The sequence below is a fragment of the Spinacia oleracea genome, chromosome 3 (assembly GCF_020520425.1).
Source record: "Spinacia oleracea cultivar Varoflay chromosome 3, BTI_SOV_V1, whole genome shotgun sequence".
Lineage (NCBI taxonomy): Eukaryota > Viridiplantae > Streptophyta > Magnoliopsida > Caryophyllales > Amaranthaceae > Spinacia > Spinacia oleracea.
In genome coordinates, this window is record NC_079489.1 from 39,972,072 (window position 1) to 39,995,130 (window position 23,059).

The 23,059-nt window shown below is 34.4% G+C and overlaps 1 protein-coding gene across 3 annotated transcripts; it reads right to left on the reverse strand.

Annotated features, from left to right (window-relative positions):
- Window positions 1-308: 308 nt before the first annotated feature.
- LOC110793334 (uncharacterized) lies at window positions 309-21,073 on the reverse strand. Of its 3 annotated transcripts, none has more exons than XM_021998199.2 (18): window positions 20,919-21,073; window positions 20,629-20,827; window positions 18,951-19,113; window positions 18,638-18,774; window positions 18,342-18,445; window positions 17,081-17,176; window positions 14,051-14,144; window positions 13,246-13,366; window positions 12,952-13,142; window positions 6,771-6,862; window positions 6,609-6,664; window positions 6,413-6,502; window positions 6,224-6,323; window positions 3,524-3,628; window positions 3,361-3,433; window positions 2,600-2,763; window positions 919-973; window positions 309-645 (listed from the first exon to the last, which is right to left on the reverse strand). In XM_021998199.2, the coding sequence occupies exons 1-18, from the start codon at window positions 20,919-20,921 to the stop codon at window positions 590-592; spliced, it is 1,899 nt and encodes a 632-aa protein (XP_021853891.1). In that variant the 5' UTR covers window positions 20,922-21,073; the 3' UTR covers window positions 309-589. The 3 variants fall into 3 exon arrangements, with proteins under 3 accessions (XP_021853891.1, XP_021853892.1, XP_056696184.1); XM_021998200.2 differs by having other exon boundaries at window positions 20,629-20,833; window positions 20,919-21,032; XM_056840206.1 differs by lacking the exons at window positions 309-645; window positions 919-973 and having other exon boundaries at window positions 2,692-2,805.
- Between the last annotated feature and the right edge of the window lie 1,986 nt (window positions 21,074-23,059).

The window sequence follows — 23,059 nt, forward strand, 5'->3', positions numbered from 1 at the left end:
GCTTCTAGTTTTGCATGTAGATTATGTTTTACAGTTATTTGTTAGGACATTATGTTAGAAAACTGAAATTTCAATAAATCGATTCTCAATCACAAAAGAGTTGTTATTAATGATTTGGGTGCAACTACTAGGAAAATGGACTACTTCAAGTAAGGTCGAAAAATATGTTATTATTTAAAGCGCAAGCAATGGAAATGTGGCATTCGTTTATTCCTTATATTTGTAAAAATTCTAACATGGACGTTATCTTTGGGACGAAGAAAATTATATGAGGTATGATTGTGTACAAAGGCAAGGAATCAGAACCATACAAAGAGCTCATCAGCTAGTTATGGAATTACCAATAGTGACAAATTGTGTGAGTTTGACCGTTCATGATTGATATACAGAAGGGAAAAAAAAGTAATATATACCACCTTTCTTCTATTTTTACAACATATGAAGCAACAACTAAATTTGGACAAAATTGAAGCTCCTACGTCAACTTTCCTAAGGAACACACAATGTGCATCATTTACAATACTTTCCTTATCTAACAACTAAAACTCCTACAAGTTTGCAAGCTGAAGATAAATTGATTGTCACCAAATCACTTCCCAACCACTTCTCTAACAATGGAAAATCGATCGGCCCACCGGAAATAACCTGCACTTGTAGTTAGAAGTGATGTCAAAGAAATGCTCAATTGGGTGCAATAAATCTAATAAAGTCATACTACAATGTCCGTACAACCACTTGATGATTTCTTGATTTTAATAATATTTTTTATTGCGGAAAATATGATGCATCACATTAGAATAAAAGGAAGAAAAAGAAAAGACCCCCTCAAAAAAAAACATAAAAGAGAATCGCAATATGTGAAAATCATTGTCGACTTCGACAAAGTTTCAATTTGGATATTGTAGACACTAAACAAACCTGCAGCTATTATCTGATGAAGATCCACATCTGAATTCTCATTGTTGCAAGTTTCCTGTGAAGGATTTTAACAAAGGAGGAACTTTTTAGGAATATCTCAAACTCTAATGAAAAGCAGAAGGAAAATTAAGCCAAAAAATAGGTACAATGTCCAGGGGGAAATTCTGAGTGGTGCTCCAAGATACAGATATAGAAATTCTGAGTGGTGCTCCAAGATACAGATAAACTAGTCAGAATTGTCCCCTCATAAAACCACAACAACAAAGATCATGCCCAACTCTTCAGAGAAATGTGTAATCCCTCGACCTTAAACGCAAAATTGCATGCAAGGATTTATGGGATTGCCTATCAGACAAAAGCATAGGCACATAGGGTATGCCTTGGAGTTGCATTTTATGACAGAGCTCTAAAATATGATGCCGTTTCTTTTCTCTCCCTATTTACAACAGTGTAACTATGTTGGCTGCACAAAAGCATTTCTAAGAGCAAGCATAAAAATAATTACATGGAGTAATCAGTTAAAACTGGCTTGGTTTAATACTTCTAATTTCAAACCCACTCCGGGTATTACTCCTAGAATAATGGTGAGGCTGTGTATGCTAGATATTCTAACTAAAATGATAACACCATTACTACTTCACAGTTAATAAAACATGTCGAGTTGTCGACAGCTTAATGAATCATTCCCACTTCCCAGCTAATCCATTATAAAATACAACCTAATGAATAGGAAATTAATTAATGAACTTTTGAAAAAATTCTATTGTTGGATTCTACCAAGGGATCATGCTGCCTAAATATTGAGAAATCTGACTCCATTTGTGGGGAGGGGGGAGGAACTGAGAAGTATGACTCCATTTGCCATATACTCATATTCAAAACTCAAGTTTTGAACAGTATAAGAATTCATTTGTATAGATGAAGACCCAATAAATAGGAAATTGTATATCTTAATTAATTTGCGGAAAGGGTTGGAACATAACTGCTCGTGCAATCAGGATCAAGCCACTGGTAGGATAGCTGCACTTAGCCTTACCTCAAGCAGGTCTAGGCACTTTATCATTAGAGAGATAAATATATACTCTACAAATATGATATGTTCTGACACAGGTTATCAGGAGGTTGTTGTGAAACACCTCCCTTTGTTCTCTCCCATCTATTTCCGCCCCCTCCCTCCACCTTTCTCTCAATATTTGAGTGAGAACACGTGCACGTATGAGTGTATGGCAGCGTGAAAAAAAACACGTATGTGTGTAAGGTGATGAGAAAAATGACATAGATTCTCATATGTTGCATGTCTCACCCTAAGGCTCCGTTTGGTAGGGTGTAAAATATTTTCACGGAAAATGATTTTCCCCCTTTCAATCATTTTACGTTGTTTGGTTTGGCAAGGAATGAAAAATAATTTTCCATAACTCCTTCAAAGGTGGAAATACCTTTTCCATTTGAAAGGGAGGGAAAGCACTTTTCCATCTTTCCTCCTTACCTCACTCTCCATTCTTCTCTCATTCTTCACCATCTTCTCCCAATTTCCTTTAAGGAACCAAACAAAGGAAACTAGTTTGGAATTGTGTTTTCCTTTGAAAAATGTTTCCATGGAAAATCATTTTACATTGAAAACTTTTTACATCATACCAAACGGAGCCTAAATGCATGTGGTTGTACATAACATAATTTTTACCTGTGCACATATAACCAGGCTTCTTGCAATGAGCTGAGACAATTTATGTAAAATGCTTATATCAATCTCTGGATATCTCAGCAGGTCCTTTTGTGATGTGTTGTCAAAAATAAGTGAACAAATGCTTGACGCCATCATGACGTTCGTTGAGTCGCTTGTTCCCTCTGGCCATAACAGATTATAGTCTTACATATGAAAACACACAGCTGAAAAACATTTGGTGGGTAGAGATGATTTATGAAAAAGTATAAATTGTATCTAACAATTTCAACCAGAACAAAATCGCATCTATTCAACAACTTATTTCGTTTTATATCACAATTGGCTTATTGAGTAGAAATTGAGCCTGGTCTCAGTTATTAGGTTCAGAAATTGGGATATTTCAGGTTTCTGTGATTGGTACAGGTCAACTTTGACAAGTTTGAACATAAATCAGTTAATTACTATCACAACTTAATATGTACTACAGCCTGCTTATCTTAGTCAAACATGGTCTACATTACATTTTTGTCATTGATCTATCGACTGCCAGTCTTATTTTTAGCTAGAGTTTCTCACAAAAGAAAATGTCTTACGTAGAGGACAAATCGCTTAGGTGCAGGGAACAATGGCAGTATTATTATATTAAGCTAAACTGTTTTTCCCTTGTTAAGTCAATCCAATCAAATTAAAAGACAGGAGAAAAATTAGGTTTCTATAGATACACAAATTTTTCATTACTATCAAGGGCAATAAGAGAACCTGACACCCAAAATACGTACCTGTCCAATAGGCCAGTGACTTCAAGACATGGACAAACACAGCTTCATCCAGCTGAGTTTTTATGTGCTCCCTCTATGGAAAGCCACGTCAAAAATGAAACCACCAATAAGTACCATGCAATGTAAAATTGTAATAGAATAACTTTTTTGTTAGTGGCAATACCTTCAAAAAGAAGTTCATTACTGTATCACATGCTAACAATACAGAGTCATTATCCTCACTGAGATGAGAATCTTTACTCACTAGTTGTACAAGAAACTCCATAACCTGCCCAGAAACCAAAATAAACAGACGTTATGTTCCCTTAATTACAGCTATAAAACTCTCTTAAGAGTCTCAACTACATATATTAACTAAACAAGGTAACAAGGAGGCCAAAAATACAGAATAAAAAAGGCAAAAGATAATGAAGTAAAGATGTAATTGTGCATTGCTAGTTTGCTACCACAAGTTGACTAAGGGGGTTAGGATCATAGCACCATACAAGATATCCTCAAGAGTCAAGGATGTTCCTTTACGCACTACAACTATAAGAGGCTTTGATGCTTTGGTAATCGAACATTAAATAGCATATAATTTTTTTATACAGATACAGTGAGCCCAGATTACAACAGTAGGGGCAAGACATGGAGATAATGGAAAATCATTGTAGGACCTAAAAGTTCACCAAATCAGAATCACTAATATATAAGGGAACTCTTGAGGTCATTTTCGTTAAGGGCCTTTTGGTGTCCTCTATAGAATAGTCTAAAAATACCCTCCATACTTCATCGTCAAATTAAATTAAGTAAAAAAGTTGATTGGTGTATGTCATTGAATTTAATTAATTAATAAATCGATTATTTAAGCACATCACCAATTAAAAAAGTCATGGAGTGATTCATGCAATCTCTAAAAAGACATAAAAGGAAATTAGTCAATCAAATTTAATAAAATTAAATACTAACTACCAATTATATTAACATTAATTGTAAACCGGAATAAAAAGGCATAAAGGAAAATTAGTTATTAAAACAGATTTAATTACAACAACAAAAGGTCAAAAAAATAGTCACAATCAAACACTTAATCACAGCCAAATATAATCCTTATTAATCACATAATTTATTTTTTTCCTTTCAAGTATTTTATTATGCCAGATTTTTATATTGTCACAAATAAATCATATTCTAGTTATATTTTTTAAACAAAATTCAATGAAACAAATAACTCAGTAATAAAAATAGATCTTCCAATTATTTTGATGTCTAATTTTTCTGTAGAGACTTTGCGAATACTTTCTTCTACATAACATTTATATATAAAAAAAAAAATCTTTGCACGCATCGCGTGCATATAAGACTAGTAAATAATATGAAAACCTTCTATCCTTGCACAAGAGACAGCCTAACATGTTTCTATAACCTGACTTTCAGATTGGACTCAATCAGCCTAATACGCTAACATCATGTATCATCAGCTACCAACATTAGCATCGGATAATACAGGATGCATTGCACATTACAAAAGCTAAGCCGATTATCACTATCATTAATGAGAATAATGATAAAAGGTGATGCACAATCTGGAAACCACTGGCAACACCAGCATGATGGACACATGCTAATATCCTATACTACCATCATCCATCATTACGCTCCACAAAGTCAGTGAGCTTAACATAATTCCATACATCATAAGAAGTAATAATTAAAGCTAGGCTGATTATCACTACCATCAATGAGAATTATAAAAAAAAAGTAATGCACAATCTGGAAACCACTGGCAACATCAGTATGACGGACACATCCTAATATCCTATACTACAATCATTCATCATTACGCTCCATAAAGTCAAGTGAGCTTAACAATGATTCCATACATCATACGAAATGGTTCTCAGTTCTGAAATGTAGGTGGTTAGCAATAACTCCATACATCATTCGGAGTTTATAACCTAAAATACTGTCACAAACCAATCATCAGCATTAAGAGAAGTGAAGCATGAATTGGAATTCCAAAAATACGATCAATAGCAATCTACGTGAGCACGATGAGCACAAATTCACATTTAGCAGAACAACAACCCACCAAGAATGCAGTTACTGGAAACATAGGATACAGAAAAATAGTAGCATATACTCAGGAATTATACAGGTAAACAGAATTAAAACTGATTGAATAATCCTGAGACATTCATGAATGATGCAAAAAGATCGGGTTCTCCTTCACCTTTATTTCACTTTTAGCAAAAACTGCTACTAAACTTATGCGTATGGAGTGGGTGTAACAAAGAAGAGAAAGACAAACTCCCCCTTTTCGCCGTCTTTTCCCCCAACTGATTGTATCCATTGTCCGTGCATATGCATGTTTCAACTACAAAGTGCGTTGACCACTCAAGAAACGAGACACTGAGATAGACACTCATAAGCTAGAAGCTGAAGTGGGCATGCAACACATCACACAACTGAAAAAGTGGTAAAGCCGGTACAAAAAATTAGGGGGGGCAGAATGAACACCACCATGTTACTATGTAGCTTTTTCTTTTGACAGGAAAGAGAAAAATTCATTGGAATAGAGCCATACGGCATCTACAACCAAAATTTTCCCTATACCATTTGTCTCCACCACATTACTATGTAGCTTGGCAACAAGAATGGATACGTTATGTGCAAGTGTGAGTATTAGTTTGTCCCACACTGGTAGATGAAGCAAAAAAACTTCTAGTTTAAAACCCAAGTGGGCTAATCCTCCTATTGCCACTCGGTTTTAGTATGGAACCTCACTTAGGCCAAGTTAGTGGACTTGTCTAATGGATAAAATATCCTAATACCTTAAAATTAGCTGGTCATACGCATTATAATATTAAGGGGAGAAACATACAGCTTTGTAAGCTCCAGAGGAAGCCAGCACTTGGACTCCTTCAATTGTCATTGTTGCCTGGCAGATCATGGGAAGCAAGAAGCTTCTCGATAGAAAAGGACTGCCACCAAAAGTATTTCAAACATCCTATTCAAGCTCAGGAAGAACCGTCATTAACCTCTAAAATGCACATTATAAATTCAAATTTACCTTAACTCGTTTTCACCTTTAACTGAAAGCAAATATTCTAAAAGCTCCTTGACCTTCTCTTTGCTTGCAAGGGGCGTCTCGGCCAGGTAACTGAAACAAAAAGTACCTCAAAACCAATCTTGAGAGTTGAGAAGGATAGTGCTGATATCTCTGATTTTTAACTGAAGAAGAATAGAAAACGAAAAAACAGGAATACCTTCCAACAAGGCGTACAGAAGCAAGAAGATCATCTCCCTTCTTTTGTCCATGATCCTTCACAACATTGGTATAAAGTCAATGATTGTACTAGCATTTTAATAGCATAACATTAAAATGACGGAAAAAAAGAAGGGAGATGATCTTCTTGCTACATAATTACCTTCGCATCCTTCAGATATTCAAGGACTACTTCAACTGTCTCATTAAGCCCACAAATGATCTTTGTGAATGTGTCTTCACTAATAATATTCCCTGCAGTTACTCATTAATCAAATTAGTGTCTTGTATCAGTCAAACAGAAACAGCTTGTTCGGTCACATAGAGACATAAGTTCATTGTTAACTATTAAGGTAAGCAGCAATCTACATTCTAGCCAGGCAGAATATTCTATTAACACTTAAGCAACTACAGAAACAGCAGATTGTTAGGTTCTTCATATTTGAACAACCAAAAAATAGAAGAATCTGCAGCAGAACTTTACACCAAAAAATGTAATAAACACAACAAATTACTGTCTTCAAAGTAAGAGGTTTCCATGATATCAGCTGTAAATTGAGTTGTTCCATTGGTTTCTGAGTTCTGAGAACAGTGTCGAGACAAAATCAATGGTGGGAATGTTAATTGTTTAGCACATGCTGGTCTACAAATTCAAATTACTCTCCCAACTAAAAACCTTCAGAAAACTAAATCCCTAGGAGATATAAAACTGTATGTACACAAAACTAAAATGAAATCCTCATTGGCAACAACTGCCCCTGTACCTTAAATAATCTATGTATTATACTAAAAGAGAGGAAATCAATGTGGTGATGACAAATGTCACTCATTGTTGGCCTCTCTTATAGATATTAAAAAAAATTAAACAAAAAGATTATTTTGTTAACTTTCACCTTATAAAGTTTTGATTCTATTTTCCTAAAAAAAAGATGTCATTCTATACATGGGGAATATTTTGTCTGTTCTATATTTTGTTAACAAATATAACCAATATGATTATCTTTTTATAAAAAAAATTAGTCCATTATACGGAGTACGTAGTAGGATATTTATAAAAAAAAAGTTTACAGTAATCTACCGATTTGTTCTTACATAATATATTAGAATACAAATAAATTAGAAAATCAATATAATATGAATAAGAGTGTATAAAAAAAATTTATTGTAGTACTCTATAATATTTTTACAACTAAATTCGATAATTATAGTCGCCAATGATTGTACCATTTTATATTTTAGACGTATTGTATTTAGCAACTAAATTCGATAATTATCACCGCCATTGATATGATAGTAATATTTTACTACTTTAAAAAACGTATATAACTTCCTTAAACATGAGCAAAACTTGCGTAATCTAATCTATCTACTACGTAATTCCTCAATTTTTTAGATGCAACTCTTTAATTTTTACATTAGCTTTTATATTCACACATCGCTCTACTTTTTCTATTTTTTTGATGATTATTAATACTGTATGATGAACATAGTTATGTATTCCGTAGCATTTTGTTGACTTTGTCTAAATATTAACATAATACTACCATTTTATCTATTAATCTATATATTATACTAAAAGAGAGGAAATCAATGTGGAGCTGACAAATGCCGCTCTCTAATTTGCCTCTCTTATAGATATACAAAAATACTATAAAAAAAAGAAGTATTTGATTGTGTAAATATTTTGTTCACTTGCACCTCATAAAAATATTTGATTCTATTTTCCTCAAAAAAAAAAAAATCATTCTACACATGGGAATTATTTTGTAAATTATATTTTCTATAATTTGGTAACAAATATGATCAATATAAGATTATCCTTTTATAAAAAATTAATCCATTATACGGAATACATTTTTATAAAATTTAAAAGTAGTCTACTGATATTGGGTAATTAGAATACAAATAAATTTGAAAATCAATCAAGTATATGTGATTAAGAGTGTATAAAAAAATTACTATAGTACTCTATAATATTATAACAACTAAATTCGATAATTATAACCGCCATCAGTTGTACGATTTTATACGTAGTATATGTAGCAACTACATTCGATATTATCACCGCGATTGATAGTAATATTTTACTAAATTTTTTTTAAAATATGTAACTTCCTTAAACATATATGAACGAAACTTGCGTAATCTATGTATCTACTACTATACTACTCTACTACTTAATTCCTCAATTTTTTAGATGCAACTCTTTGATTTTTGTACTGTCTATTATATTCACCCATCGCTCTATTTTTTCTGTTTTTTTGGTGATTATTAATACTATATGATGAACATAGTCATGTAAGGAGTTCCCGTAACATTTTTTGGATTAGTATAAATACTTGCACGATGTTGTCATTTTTTTAAAATAATTTTTACTTATTTGATAGTTTAAGATATTAACAGTTGTTACTTATTAACAACCGTGAAAATAAAATTGGTTAATCCAAAAACATGGAAGTAGTAGTAAACAAAAAAATCAATGTGCAACTAGCACATGGTCCTCTCTACTTAAAAAATCTCCACCAAATATTTTAGGCTAAACAATTGAATTATATTTTGGTCAATTTTTAACATCTGTATACGTAGTACTATACTAAAATAGAGGCAAATCGATGTGGAGCTGACAAAATGATGTTCTCTTTTGTGCCTCTCTTATGATAAAATAATTAATATATTTCGTATTTAATTATTTAACCTACAACGTACCTTCTAATTACTTATGGTAATAATCGATTATACTACGATGTACTTATTTACTTATGACCAATAAATTTTTGGAGATGTTTTAGTATTAGATGATTACTCATATGCTTAAGAATGAGTCATAATAATCGATTATACTACTGAGCACTTATTTACTTATTCTACCTACAAATATTTATACTCTGTACTTAGAGCTGGCAAAAGCTGACCCAACCCACCAACCCGACCCGAACCCAACCCGTTATTATTGGGTTGGGTCAAGATTTTTCAACCCGTTTAACTAAACAGGTCGACCCAACCCAACCCGTTTAATAAATGGGTTGGGTCAGGTTGAAAACTCCAACCCGAAAGCAACCCGCCTAACCCGTTTAATTATTGGGTCACAGGTCAACCCGCCAACCCGTCAACCTGTCAACCCGCTAACCCAACCCGCTAACCCGTTTAGATGTTTTTTAAAAAAATTACTTAAAATCTTTAATTATTTCCGGGCTTCTTTTGTTTGGGCTTTAGCCTTTAGGTCTAAGAAAACCCTAGAATTTCTCACGCCTATCTCTCATTCTCTCAGTCTCTCACTCAGTCACTCTCTCTCACTCTCTCTCTCTAAACTGAAACGGTGAAACCCTAATCTCTCACACGGCGCCTCCTCCACTCACCACTGCACCGCTCGTCGATCCCCGACGACGCTAGTCGATCACCCACTCTGATTCAACATCCAAGTAAGTCTTTTTAAAACTTTCATTCGATTTTTTTGTATGATTAATAATTTATGTTGTTTATATTTGTTGTTAAGATGATTAGAGTTAGATGTTATATAATTGCTGAGAAATCTTCGTATTCCATTGTGATTTGTCTGAGTTTCATAATCAAACCAATTTTTCTTAGGGTTTTCGATTTTTTAGGGTTTTGTCTGAGAATAAATTTTTTAATTAGACCAAATTTGACAAAACAGTGATGATGATGATTATTCGATTTGGTTGTGATATCCAAATTGGTTGCATATTTTTTATGTTAGTCTTTTTGTGTTTACAAAAATTAGTCCACCAATGATAAATCCTCTGTTGATGGAAATGCAATATCAACGTCATTGCCAATTAGGAGTTGAGATGTTACTATCTCAACTTCATTTGCTTTTTTAAAATTCTTTTCCATTATAAGGTGGAGATGTAAGTTAATAGAGATTGCAAAGCCCATTAGACCGAAGGGGAGTAAGGCTAGCTTTTTTTTGTTGCTTGAAATTTTTAAAACATTGATTTCATTTATGACCAGCTTAAAGTTAAGCATTGTCATGTATATTACCAAAAAATTATGTGCTCAAAACTGTTTGTTGTAGTTGAACATGTGAAGGTTAAAAATTCAGATAATTGGAGGAGCTATATGGAGCCATCATGAAGTTGAAGGTGGAAGAACAAGTTGACGCGGTCGTGAATGTGGATGATACTCCATCCTCACCCATAGTTGCTTCACCAGGAACTTAAGATTTCAACTAGCTTAATTTCTTAAGATTCCAACTAGCTTAATTTGAACAATATATTGATGCGTTGTAATCTACTTGAATTTTAGTTTTATGTTGGATTTGATCATGTATTAAACTTTAATTTAAGATTTGGTGATGTATTAAGCCTTATGACTTGTGACAGGGCATTAATTAATGGCAAATATAGCCTGTTTGAGACTTATTATTTAGCAGATTGGAAAAACAGGTTATTAGGTTAGCAGATTATTTTTAATAAAAAAAATAAGTAAACAGGTCAGCAGGTCGAAAACAGGTTGACCTGTTTATTTCCAGGTTGGGTTGGGTTGAAAATTTCAACCCGTTTAACTAAACAGGTTGGGTTCAGGTCGGGGAAATCTCAACCCGTTTATAAACAGGTCGACCTGATTTCGACCCAACCCGACCCATTGCCAGCTCTATCTGTACTATAGTTTGTGGAGATGACAAACTATATATATATTCTGTACTATACCAAAAGAAAGTGAAATCGATGTGGAGATGACAAATGTCGCTATATGATTTGTCTCTCTAGCTTATAACATAAATAATGACTAATTGTAAACTACTAGATGCAGTATCAATTTTTGTTTAGAAATTATGTCATATACTGGATGCAGATATGTATAACGAATGTTTACCTTTGATCATTTATTATTTGTAATCCAATGAATCTTTGCATGCATTTTCTGATAACCGATATAGGAAATCTTATAATAGTTGAACATGTACTATCAATTATATTATTATAATACTATCATCTTTTTAAGAATTAGTGTCATAATGAATACGAATATGAATAACAAACTTGAACTCTTGATTTTTATATTTTACAAGGTTGTCTCACACATTTTATATGCCCAATTTTAATTAACAAAATGAGACCCATAGCCATATTTTTTTTATGACGAGCCCTAGCCTATACTTAATCTTAAATATCAAAAATAAATTTTGCCACATTCTCATTATCGTAATATTATTTCCATATATTTAAAAGTTAGTTGAAAGGAAAAGAGGATTATTTATCGAATATAGTGATGTCATATTGTCAATGGGGCTGGTTTTTTGGGTTTTTGGGAGACCCTGTGCATCCGCCCCCAAGTGGATTATTTGTTGAAAGTAGTGACGGGGACGAGGATAAATTTTAGATTGGACATGCGCGCGTTGCTAATCCTTCATCTAATTGATTATGAATATATAAAAAAAAGTTACTACTAACTTATATATTATAATGTTTTATTTATTTACTCAATTACTCTAATCAGACAAACGGATTGTCAAAAACTCTAGAATAAGTTTTAAAATTCAAAACTATCTTACCAAAAAAAACTGAGCCTAGGGGTGGGTTATTTTAGGCTGGGGTCACCGGAGGGGGAGTCACGAAGCAGGGATAAATTTTACTTTGTACCTCTCGAGACGGGGATTGAGAGTGGTGGGTATCATTCTTATCGTGGATGGAGGGGATGGAGATGAGAATTGTAGGCGGGTATGAGTGTGCATGCCTTGCCTCGCCTCAAAGTAACTGAATAATTGAATGGTGTAGTTAGATGTTAAGTGGTCGGGTAATGATGTTAATGGGGCGACTATGCGAGTATTAATTGGGTATGACTGTCGAAGTGAAGGGTGGATGAGATCATTAAGTTTATTCTTGACACAAGAGGTGAATGATAAAGAAAATATATTTTATTTATGTACCCTTATTTGTTTTAACTGTTTTAATAAATATGACACCAATGGGAAATAACAAATTTATCCATCATTAATTATAATTTGGAGGATAGCTATGAGCTCTATTTTGATGATAATTGTCTACCATATTTCATATAAATTTATGTTTAGATTATAAATATTGCATCGAAACTAAAACTGTATGTACACGAAACTAAAATGAAATCCTCATATGCAACAACTGCCTACTCTGCACCAGTGCACCCGTACCTTAAATAATTAATGTTCATAAAAAAGGGGTAGAACTAATAAAATCTAGAGACCAAGATTATATTACATATTTTTTGGACCTCGGTTGATTTATTTTCTAACTTACAGTGTCCTATTCTCATTGTATCCAAATGTTTAATGGATAATGCAGATACTCTGGAAAGTAAAAACACAATTTTACTCAACAGCAGAGATAAATTTGGGATGGCATTACCTTCATCTTCACAGAGACTTGAGATGAGTTTGATGATATTTTCGACCAAAGAAAACACAACAGCTAAATTACGTTTCTTCAAAGGGAAGGCCTCGGACTTTGATGAAACTGCTTCATATTTTATGTAAGCCAGCTCATTGAGCAAAACAGAAATCTCAACCCTTGCTGACTCAAGAACAAGTAATAAGCACCTGGGAAATAACGATGTAGAAGAATAATATTTAGTTAAAAGATTTCGTAGTGTAAACAAGTTGAAATGGATGAATGAAAAGCAGAAACTTGAGCGTTGCTTACCTGTCAGGTGGAAAGGACTTGGTCAGATCTGGGACATCCAACTGACCAATCAGCCACCCTTCTCCCAGCACAGTTAACATTGCCTCAGCCACAGTAAGAGCCTGAATCTTGTGCTCAGAAGCTGCTTGGATAAACAACCGAAGGATCAGCTTTAATTTGGAGCAAAGCGTTAGAAAGGCAGGAGAGATCAATAATCAGCTCCTAATAACAATCAAGGAAGAATAAAAAGGGATACACTAAAAGTTCAACATTTTAAAAATATGGGGTACCAATGTAGCATAGACCCTCTGAAAGCCAAGCATTACTCGGCATTTGCTCAATATACGTAGCAGTGCAACTCAGTGTAAGCCATGCATTTGGACATTCACTAATAACTAATTTAGTACAACATAAAAGGAAGACGAGAATCTGAAAAGGACTCAGAATTGATTTTCTCAAGCTTGTTAATGAATATTTTAAGAATTTAAATTATCCTGGAGAGAACTTAAAGAAAATGGAAAATTATTCATAAGAAGTACTCCCTCTATTTCGAAATAATGGGGACAGTTTACTTTTTCACGCTTGCCAATGTAAATGTTTGGACATTAATATCTCTAATTTTGTATTCGTTAAAATTATAAAAAGTTGATATTCTGAAAGTACATATCGAGACGAATCAAACAAGACCCCACACGACTATATTTTTCCTTAACCATAAATCACAAATGATAGTCAAATTGAAATTTGTGAATAGTGTCAAAAGTCAAAGTGTCCCTATTATTTCAAAATGGAGGGAGTAGATATTATGACAGAGAGATTAACGTACCGACACGATTCTGTAAAATATCTATCACGCCAGCACGCACATAAGCAGACCATTTATTATTCGACACTACTCGGAGTGCATTTTTCAAAGGTACCTAAAAAGTTAAAAAGCACAGAGTCGTGAATATATTAATATGAAAGAATGAGATCAAATCGACAAGCATGTAAATCACCACAAACGATTGAACGTGTCTGCAGTTAGCAACAAGCTTAATATTTTGCTGAAAATAGTAATGAGATATATTAGAAAGAATTGAAAAGCACAAAAATCTTTTGCCCTTTAACTACCATGGAGCAATTCATCTATAAAATCAAGGAACATCAAGTATCACTTGGAACCAAATACCTTGAATCCAGCTAATACAAAAACGAAATTTAAAACCTTGAGGAGAGGAGGCTATACCCTCAGTAATTCATTGGTTTCTTTCTTTCCAAATGCACTACCAAGTAGCCAATTGTATTATCTTCTGCACTTCATCAAGCAAACCTTTCTCCGTCCTTATTTTCCAAGCTACACGAGTATCAAGGTTGAACCAAACTCTAGCTATACAAGGCTAGAGATAAATTCCAGTGTGAAAGAACCCAAGGACAAAACGTAATTAACAGGCTTGTTCGGGTCTTCCTAGGAAATAAAGACACAAACTACAATTGCTTGCGATGCAAAATTTACTTTTCCCAAGTATTTCATTGGTTGGGATCTTCTCTTTGACAACTGCCCAAGTAAAGCATAAAACTTGTGTGCGTGTGTGTGGGAGTGGAGGGGGGGGGGGGTTTCTGTCTTTCAAATATCATTAGCAAGGAGGACTACGGAATTCAAAACACTTACAAAAACTCTTATCAGAAAAGGAGCCACTCTTGTCATGTCACCAGACCAAATCGCTGTCCAGAGTTTCCATTATTTATGGCGTACACATGTATCCTGTGGGGTTTTGGATGTATTCATTTTTTTCCATTTCTTCTTTACATGGGGAGATTTATTTTCTCTTCAACTAGTGCAAAATCTCAAGTATTCCTACTTGCTCATCATATAGCTAAAGATCAATAAAATATTACAGAATTCATACTTCGTTAAAGAAAAATGACTCATCACTTACAGCAAAGCATTGCATTGCATGCAAAACTAAATATTATTTCCATCCCCAATCGAGACTCATTTTCTCTTCCACTAGTGAAAAATCTGAAGTATTCCTACTTTCTCATCACATTAATGTCTTTAATACGAAGTACAATATAGCTCAAGATCAATAAAATATTGCAGAATTCATATTTTGTTCACATCTTCCACTTAACGGAAAGAAAAATGATACATCATTTACAGCAAAGCATTGCTTCCAAAACTTAAAGATTACTTCCAAGTTCCATCCCGAACCTCCTCCCCAAAAGCAAAAGGAAAAAAGAAATTAAAGAATTAAGAGTGCTAAACATAACTGATTTCACATCCAACCAGAGCTCCCTGATGATAGAGTGAGGATGTTATGGAATCTGACGACTAAATAAAATCAACCATGCCTATGAGCTCATCAGTCTAGCAGCATAGACAACTAGCCAAAAGCACAACCAGAGCTCTCCGCTTATCAGGAGCAGCCAACAGTAAAAGTTGGAAACCACTTCAGGAGAAATTCTAACTTAATCTTAATGAGTGGTCATCATCTAGAGTAACCAAATGTCAACACAGATAGTTGAAATTTTCAACTTCAAATCTTTTTGAGCTTTAGAGGAGAAGCAAACTCGTGCATTCCTAATAGATTTATTAATATGTTCCTTACATGTAGGTTCCCCCGCCCCAAAATCCAGATTACACAAATTAAAAGCCTGGTCATTAACTAATGATTATACATATTCATTAAATAACTTTGTTTGATGGAAATCATGTTTTGCGCATTGCTAAAAATGGCTTATCATAAACTCACATGTGTAGGCTGGGCTTGCAGAGCAGAAAACTTGTCCCAGAAAAGAGTCCTGATGATATCCATTCTGTAATAACCAGTGACACGTGATACAGCTTCCCCTTGTACATGGAAGCCCCATAGCTAATGTCATAATTTTGTAATAAAAAAGAAAACATGTTGACCTGAAACTTTTTAAATGATGGGAGCCTGGGAGGAAAGAAGATTTTCCACTCCACAAAATCTACCACTGTCTACATTTAGTTGTCCTGTTGGTATTTATTTGACCACCTATCAACATGACAACTGATTTCGGACAAAGAAGCAACACGGATCTCTACCTTGAGTATAAATTTCCTACATCAATTAGACCTAGCAATAACATTTGAGCAAGGCAAGAACATTATGACCCTGTCTAGAAATAAGAAGTGCCTTAGGACTTGATCCGCCATTTATTGACCTTTCTCATGCAACTTTTTTTTTGCGATTTATGCCAATAGTTGTTGCGACTTAGGCTCTCTTCTGTTCGACTTATTTCGACTTAGTTCACAAAAAATTAGTTTTTTCATACATTTTCACACACAAATAAAAGTTTATTTCAGACCAAATAAGTTTTTTTCAGATAAAAGAATTTCAGATAAGTTCGGATAATATAAGTTCAGACAAACTAAGTCGAATAGAACGGAGCCTTAATTTATCTGCTTAGTACACTATTGATTTCGAATATGAAAGTAATATACAAGGATAGTATCATATACCCCTTGTCATAAAAGTTACAGAAGAGAGTGATAGTTTGACAAGTCCATATTACATGTCATTTAGATGATTTGAACATTTCCATTCATTACATAATAAAAGTTTTCCTATTAGTCACGACTCACGACTGATCTTTACTGCTAACGGCATAACCAAACTATAATATGAACCCTTAAAGTATCATCAGGGCTTCTGTGTGATTTCAATTTTATACGAGTATTGAATAATAGTCATATCCAAAGATACAAGTTTTCTGCCCAACACCAGTAAACTTCATGGTCATTGCCTCACGCCCTCACCGTATAAAGAGTGATCAAATTTCAAGCTATAGTTTCTCTAAGAGAAGGAACAAAGTATACACATAAGCACCATAAGGAGTTCAAACATACCGCATGATCTGACGAAAGGACAACACAAAGCAGCTGGAGCAATTCAAATTTCAGAGCATTCTGCAATAGAGCAAACTGCCTAGCTATGGAAACAACCTGAAAGAGAGAAATTTCATAGTTCCTTGATCTAAAGACAAGATCAACTCAAACAAACAAAAAAAGTGATGCGGGAGCATGTTTGAGAATAACTGGAAATGAGATCAGATAGTGTCGGAAAAATTAAATTATGCAAGAAAAAAATTAAGTTGAAGCGTGGAACATTTCATAAACGTTTTTGGTGGGTAGTTGTCATATATGCGGTTCCACTTTGAACTTTTTGGTGCTCAAGTTTGGAATATTGGACATGTTTCTTGGTCGTCAATATATTTTCCAAATTAGTCCTATAGCAGGTATTGGATACAAATAGTATAAAGCACATGCACCCATATTGGCTTGGAAGAGGAATATTATTTAAAAAACTTGTGTGATACTAGAAACTTGATTATAGGGATAGTAGTTATCTATTTCCAAAAGAAAATGTAATCACCTAAGTAATGTTTTATTTTCAATTTTTTAAATTTAGTAGCCAAGTTGTCCAAGGAGTAGGAGGGTTGATTATTAATCACTTCCTAATTTCTCGAGTTTAGGATAATAACAAGATAAAGCTTTCTCATGCAATTGACATCTTTGTATGTCAATAATTTAAAGTTAGATTTATGTATCAAATTCCACAACTTTGAATTCTTCTAGTCAAATTTAAATAGTCTTAGCATACCTTATTAACTTTCTTGCCATACTAATAATCAAGACTAGGAAGTTAGCGGCTTGGGTTAGATTGTTGTGATTGGGTTTTTTAGATGATTACTTTAGACCTGCTTAGTGATTCTAATATAGATCCGTCCATTTATCTTTAGTTCATTGTAAAAATGATTTACCACTAAAAAAAAGGCCTTGTTTCTTTGATCTTTTATTTTCGTTCATTTGGAGGGGAAGCTTGTTGGCAAACATTATATACACTGTCCTAATAAGTGCAATAACACATAAAGTAGATACTGGGGGGGTGGGGAATCAATCTAGAAGACTTTAGGACAAAGTGAAAAGGAAAACAGGGTGAAGGGAATGACAAATAAGACACAACAAACAACAACAAAGGGAATCATTTCAGTTCATTCCCTTACCCTTAGATGAATACCCCAACCAAATGGCCCCTTGTGTAAATCAAATTGTGAAATGAAGCAGCAGAACTATGATACAGGAGAATCTGCTACACAGATAAACTCACCATGGTTGACAGCTCGGACAAATGTCTGCTTATAATGGCATCCACAGAGATTTGACTACAGATGAGTTGTACAAGCCTTAAGGAAAGCTGCAAGACCTGAGAGCCTGCAAGCAAAGTTCACATTTTAGTAAAGAAAAAATGAACTACTGGAGGTACGCATGTAAAACATCTCAACAACAAGATATATTCCACACAAAATACTTGTCATCATATCATTTGCTGAAGTCATCTTAGAAAAGACAAGAACATATATAACCAAACTACAAGAGGTTGACAGAACTAGTTTATTTTCGTACCATCTTGAAGCGAAGACAATTGAGTAGCTATCAACCTCAGGCCTCCAGACTCGAATAATGTAGCAACTCCATTTTCAGAAGCTGATGAAGTGAGAAATAATATCTCATAGCATTCTTCCAAAAAAGAAGAAGATGATCTGCAATTTGAAACACTTAAGCTACTAAGTATGGGTGCATGGCCATCTGGACTGAGACGTGAGCTTCTAGAACTCAAAGCAAAGTACAAATACATGATTTGAGAAAACCATCTAACTCCAACTATGCACAGAAATACCAGAAATTTTAGAAAATTAATTTTAACAAAAAACATTACTCTTTCTCCATGATTTCCAGGACTAGAGGAATCTTTGGTACCATATCTGCAGATGCCGCTATTTCTGGGACACGACAAAATGCTGCTAGAACTGTGATGCATAGGTGCAGATATGCATCACGATTGTCACTGCCGCTACCAGCTATCTTACCTTTACCCACACCTATCAACAGAAGCATAACAAACTGTAATCAAAATGCAGATCTTCTCTTTCATCGAGTTAACCGATCAAGCAGGACAGCTAAAGCTAAAATATGCCATAGAGACATAACTGGCAAAAGAAACTGGAGGAATAACTGCAAAAGATCTTATTGAAGTTTAAGATACAAATGAATCTTCATAGTTATTATAAAGCAAGAAATTGTAGATTAGGATTTACAATCAGCCTAATAATCAACTATTATAAACATTCTTTTTAGATGTCAGGGGAATGCTGTAACGAAGCTACTATTATTTTAGCATTGGATTGTACTACTCCACAACCCCACTCCAAAAGAAAAGATATTTTAAAGTTCAGCTACTTGTGTGCTACACTATTGCTGGTAGCAGATCTTACTCTGCCTCCCATGGAACCAAAACCAACCCCTCCATCCCACAACCCTTTTGTTTCTCTACTCTATCTTATTATCCCTCCTCTTAAGTCCTCGCGTATTCCAATATGGAAATGCTGGAAAACACATGACGAAACAAATCCATCCAACCCTGCATAAAAAAAATACATATAAAACAATCACCCCGCGGCCCCAACCATCACATATTCACATATACCCTAGTGAAAAGCATTTTGAACGAAGTAGTCCACCTAATTATACACCTCACTGACAATAGTTAGAACCCTACTCATCCTCCGACTCCACCCCCTTAATTTGGGGCTTCATCTTCAAGCATACCTAAATCTCCACAAACCTACCCCAAATATCAAGCTCGCTATCGTCTATAGAATATAGCAAGCCCGGTTTACTCATAAACACAAAACTTTAATTCATGATATAGAACGTTCTTGCCTAATTCACACACCAAAGAAACACTTATATAAAACCTAAAAATTTAAACCATTATATTTGTTCTCACCTCGCAAACGTTAAACAATCTCTGTCACTTATGTTCTCTTTCTAATAATCCAATTTTTTTTTCTGACAGAAACTCTGCTAAAAATCTTACAACCAATTTGATGGGTTGAGAATCTTATGCCAAGCCTTTTTTACCTTTACCATCAATAGGCCAGCAAAGCATGAGCAGGCCAGGGAAGAAAAGACCAAACATTTTGGCCCAACAGAAATGAGCAACAACGAGCTCACACTCGCAAATGGCTAACATACATCCGACGTTGATACTCTAATATGCTGAGATTGCTGACTCAAACTAGAGCACATGGCAGCAAGATGCTTAATCTAGAATCCATCAGTAAGTCAATTTTCTACAAAATTCTAGCACAATTCTTCACCTTGACATAATTAAAACAGATTTTTCTACATTCCGTATGACGTAAAGTAAGTCTCAAGTTGATTATTAAAGTTTATTGATTATAACATCCTTGAATTCCACAAACATAAGGCCAAGATACAAGAAAAAGAATCGAAATTTTGAATATTCCTAATTTCAATGTCAGTTATACAGTGTATATGAAAACAAACAAAAAGTGTAAAAACCAGCAGCATAGACCTGAAGAATTAGTTACCAGTGTGTAAAAGTCGGTTGAGGAATCGAACACCGATAGCATGATAGACCTTGAGAATAGAATCATGGTCATCCTTGTCGCAACACCGGGTAACCAAGAGAAGGCCGGCGAGACGTTTCTCGTCGGTCTCTCCTCTAAGCAACTTCAAGCAATCTTCTAACATCGGCACCCGAATTTGCTGCTCCCCACTTTCTACTTCCTATAACTCCAACCCCCAATTCAAAGTTTAATCATTTTCTTAAAAATTAACACTAGTTACAACGAAAACATAAAAGCAAGGTAGAAATTACCATTGAAATTTCAAAACGAACAAGGTGCTCTCTTTCTCAACACAAGCTAACTGCAGTCAATAAACATGAAACAAATTTATGGGCGAACTAACATAAAAAAAAGGCGGAGGGCTAAATCTGATGTAGAAGGTTTTTATTTTAGGGTAAGGGGTTACTAAATGCTTTACCTAAATACAGAATAACTTAAAATTATTAAAATATTATTATTTTTATATTGCTCTTGTTATAAATCTATCTTTTTTCCCATCCAAAAGCTATATAAACACTAATACTCTGATTCAATAACTTGTAAAATAAACTCTTGCCTTGTGCTACAAATTGATGGACAACAATGATAAATTATGCAAAGACGACTATTTTACGGTACGTAATCGGATTTATTTTCGTCAAATCATATTGTAGAACGAACAAACTAGAACGAACCTGATTTCTGGCACCTTAATTGCACGACACCCAAACAAGGACATCGGAAAAAATACCCGGTACATTAACAGAACCGTCGGAAGATTATTCCGGCACTTTAACTGTACCGCAGGAAAGAATATCCGGCACACTAACTGTACCGCCGGAAAGGATATCCGGCACTCTAACTGTATCGCCAGAAAGGATATCCAGCACTTTAACTATACCGCCGGAAAGGATATCCAACACTCTAACTGGACAGCCGGAAAAGGTATCCGACACCCTTACTAAACTGTCGGTAAACTTGCCCATTATATTAGCATAAAGTCCGGAGTTATGTGCCGGAGATCTAATGCAACCGCCGGTTGGATTTTTCGGCACCAATGTTCTTTATCCGGAAATTCTATCCGGAATGCATGTTATGTTATTGAGCGTCGCTTAATACTTGCACCGCTTTTATAAATGAAATTTTTTACCAATATTATATTATTTCTCACACTTACCTACTAACCCACCTACACCCCTACTCCCTACAAAAAATCATATAAAAATTCACACCCCCACTCACCACTCCCCACCCCCCACCCCTTACACATTTCCCACTAACTATATTAAAAAAAAATACTCCACTATCAACTTACACCCATTAAATTAATAAGTCAATTCAAGTGTCTTAAACTCCGCACCGGTCAAACCGGTGCGAGTATTAAGGGACGAAGGGAGTATTAATTTAATTATTGATATGTTTTTTTATGGGATTATTATTGATTTATATGTTTACAATATTGTTTTTTGGTCAAAATAAATTGCAGGATTATCATTTTATTCTCAATGAAAACGGTCAACAATTTCCTGATTTTTCTTATATTTTTATGACGGATGCAACATTTGATGATCGCCAAAAATTGTTAGATTGGGTTAAGTATGTTAGGTACGGAGAATCACATGTATTTTATTATTCAATCTTCTAGACGACCACAGTGAGCTTCGTCAAAGCACTCCATTAGCCATGAATGGGGACTCTTCCTTCATTTATTCTTCTGGTTTTTTTAAAAATTGCGAACATGCAATCATTAAAGCTATTAAACATTTCATTCATGCAAAAGCAAAACATTGTCCAAAATGAATGAAATGATTTCAAGACCCTAAAAGTCCTAAATCCTTAAGCAGCTTTGGCATGTCTTAAGTCTTTTAAGATTCTAGGTAAGCAAAACCTATTGCTAGTAATCTCCAAATTACTCTTGGTTAATAAATTAATACCATAATTTGTTCCTTTGCCACAACATATGCCATTGGTGTTTGAGTTAAAACCACAATCAACGTATTCCTTTGGGATACCTTACCATCTAAGTCAACTAAAATAGCACCTCGCTTTGGCGGAAACCTACTACCTTAGATCCCTAGGTTTTTGTAAGTGCTTGATTTGGAAGGCAATTTTAAACTCAATATTACTTTGGACCTAGTTGTTTATATGTTGGTTCGATTATTTAGTGAACTAAATCTAATCGAGCATACAAACAACATTCATGCATAATATACATTCATTCACAATATATATAGTGCATAAATTAATTTTGGTGAACTAGCATAGCCCAAAAGTTTGTCTTGAAACATCCAATCTTCTTCACCTTGTTAGTTTGGCATCATCTTGAACTTCATTCAATAAGATAACTTAAAGTTCCAAACTAGAAATACTTGAAATAATTAAATAACTAGTTTTGGGGCCCGGGCGATGCCCC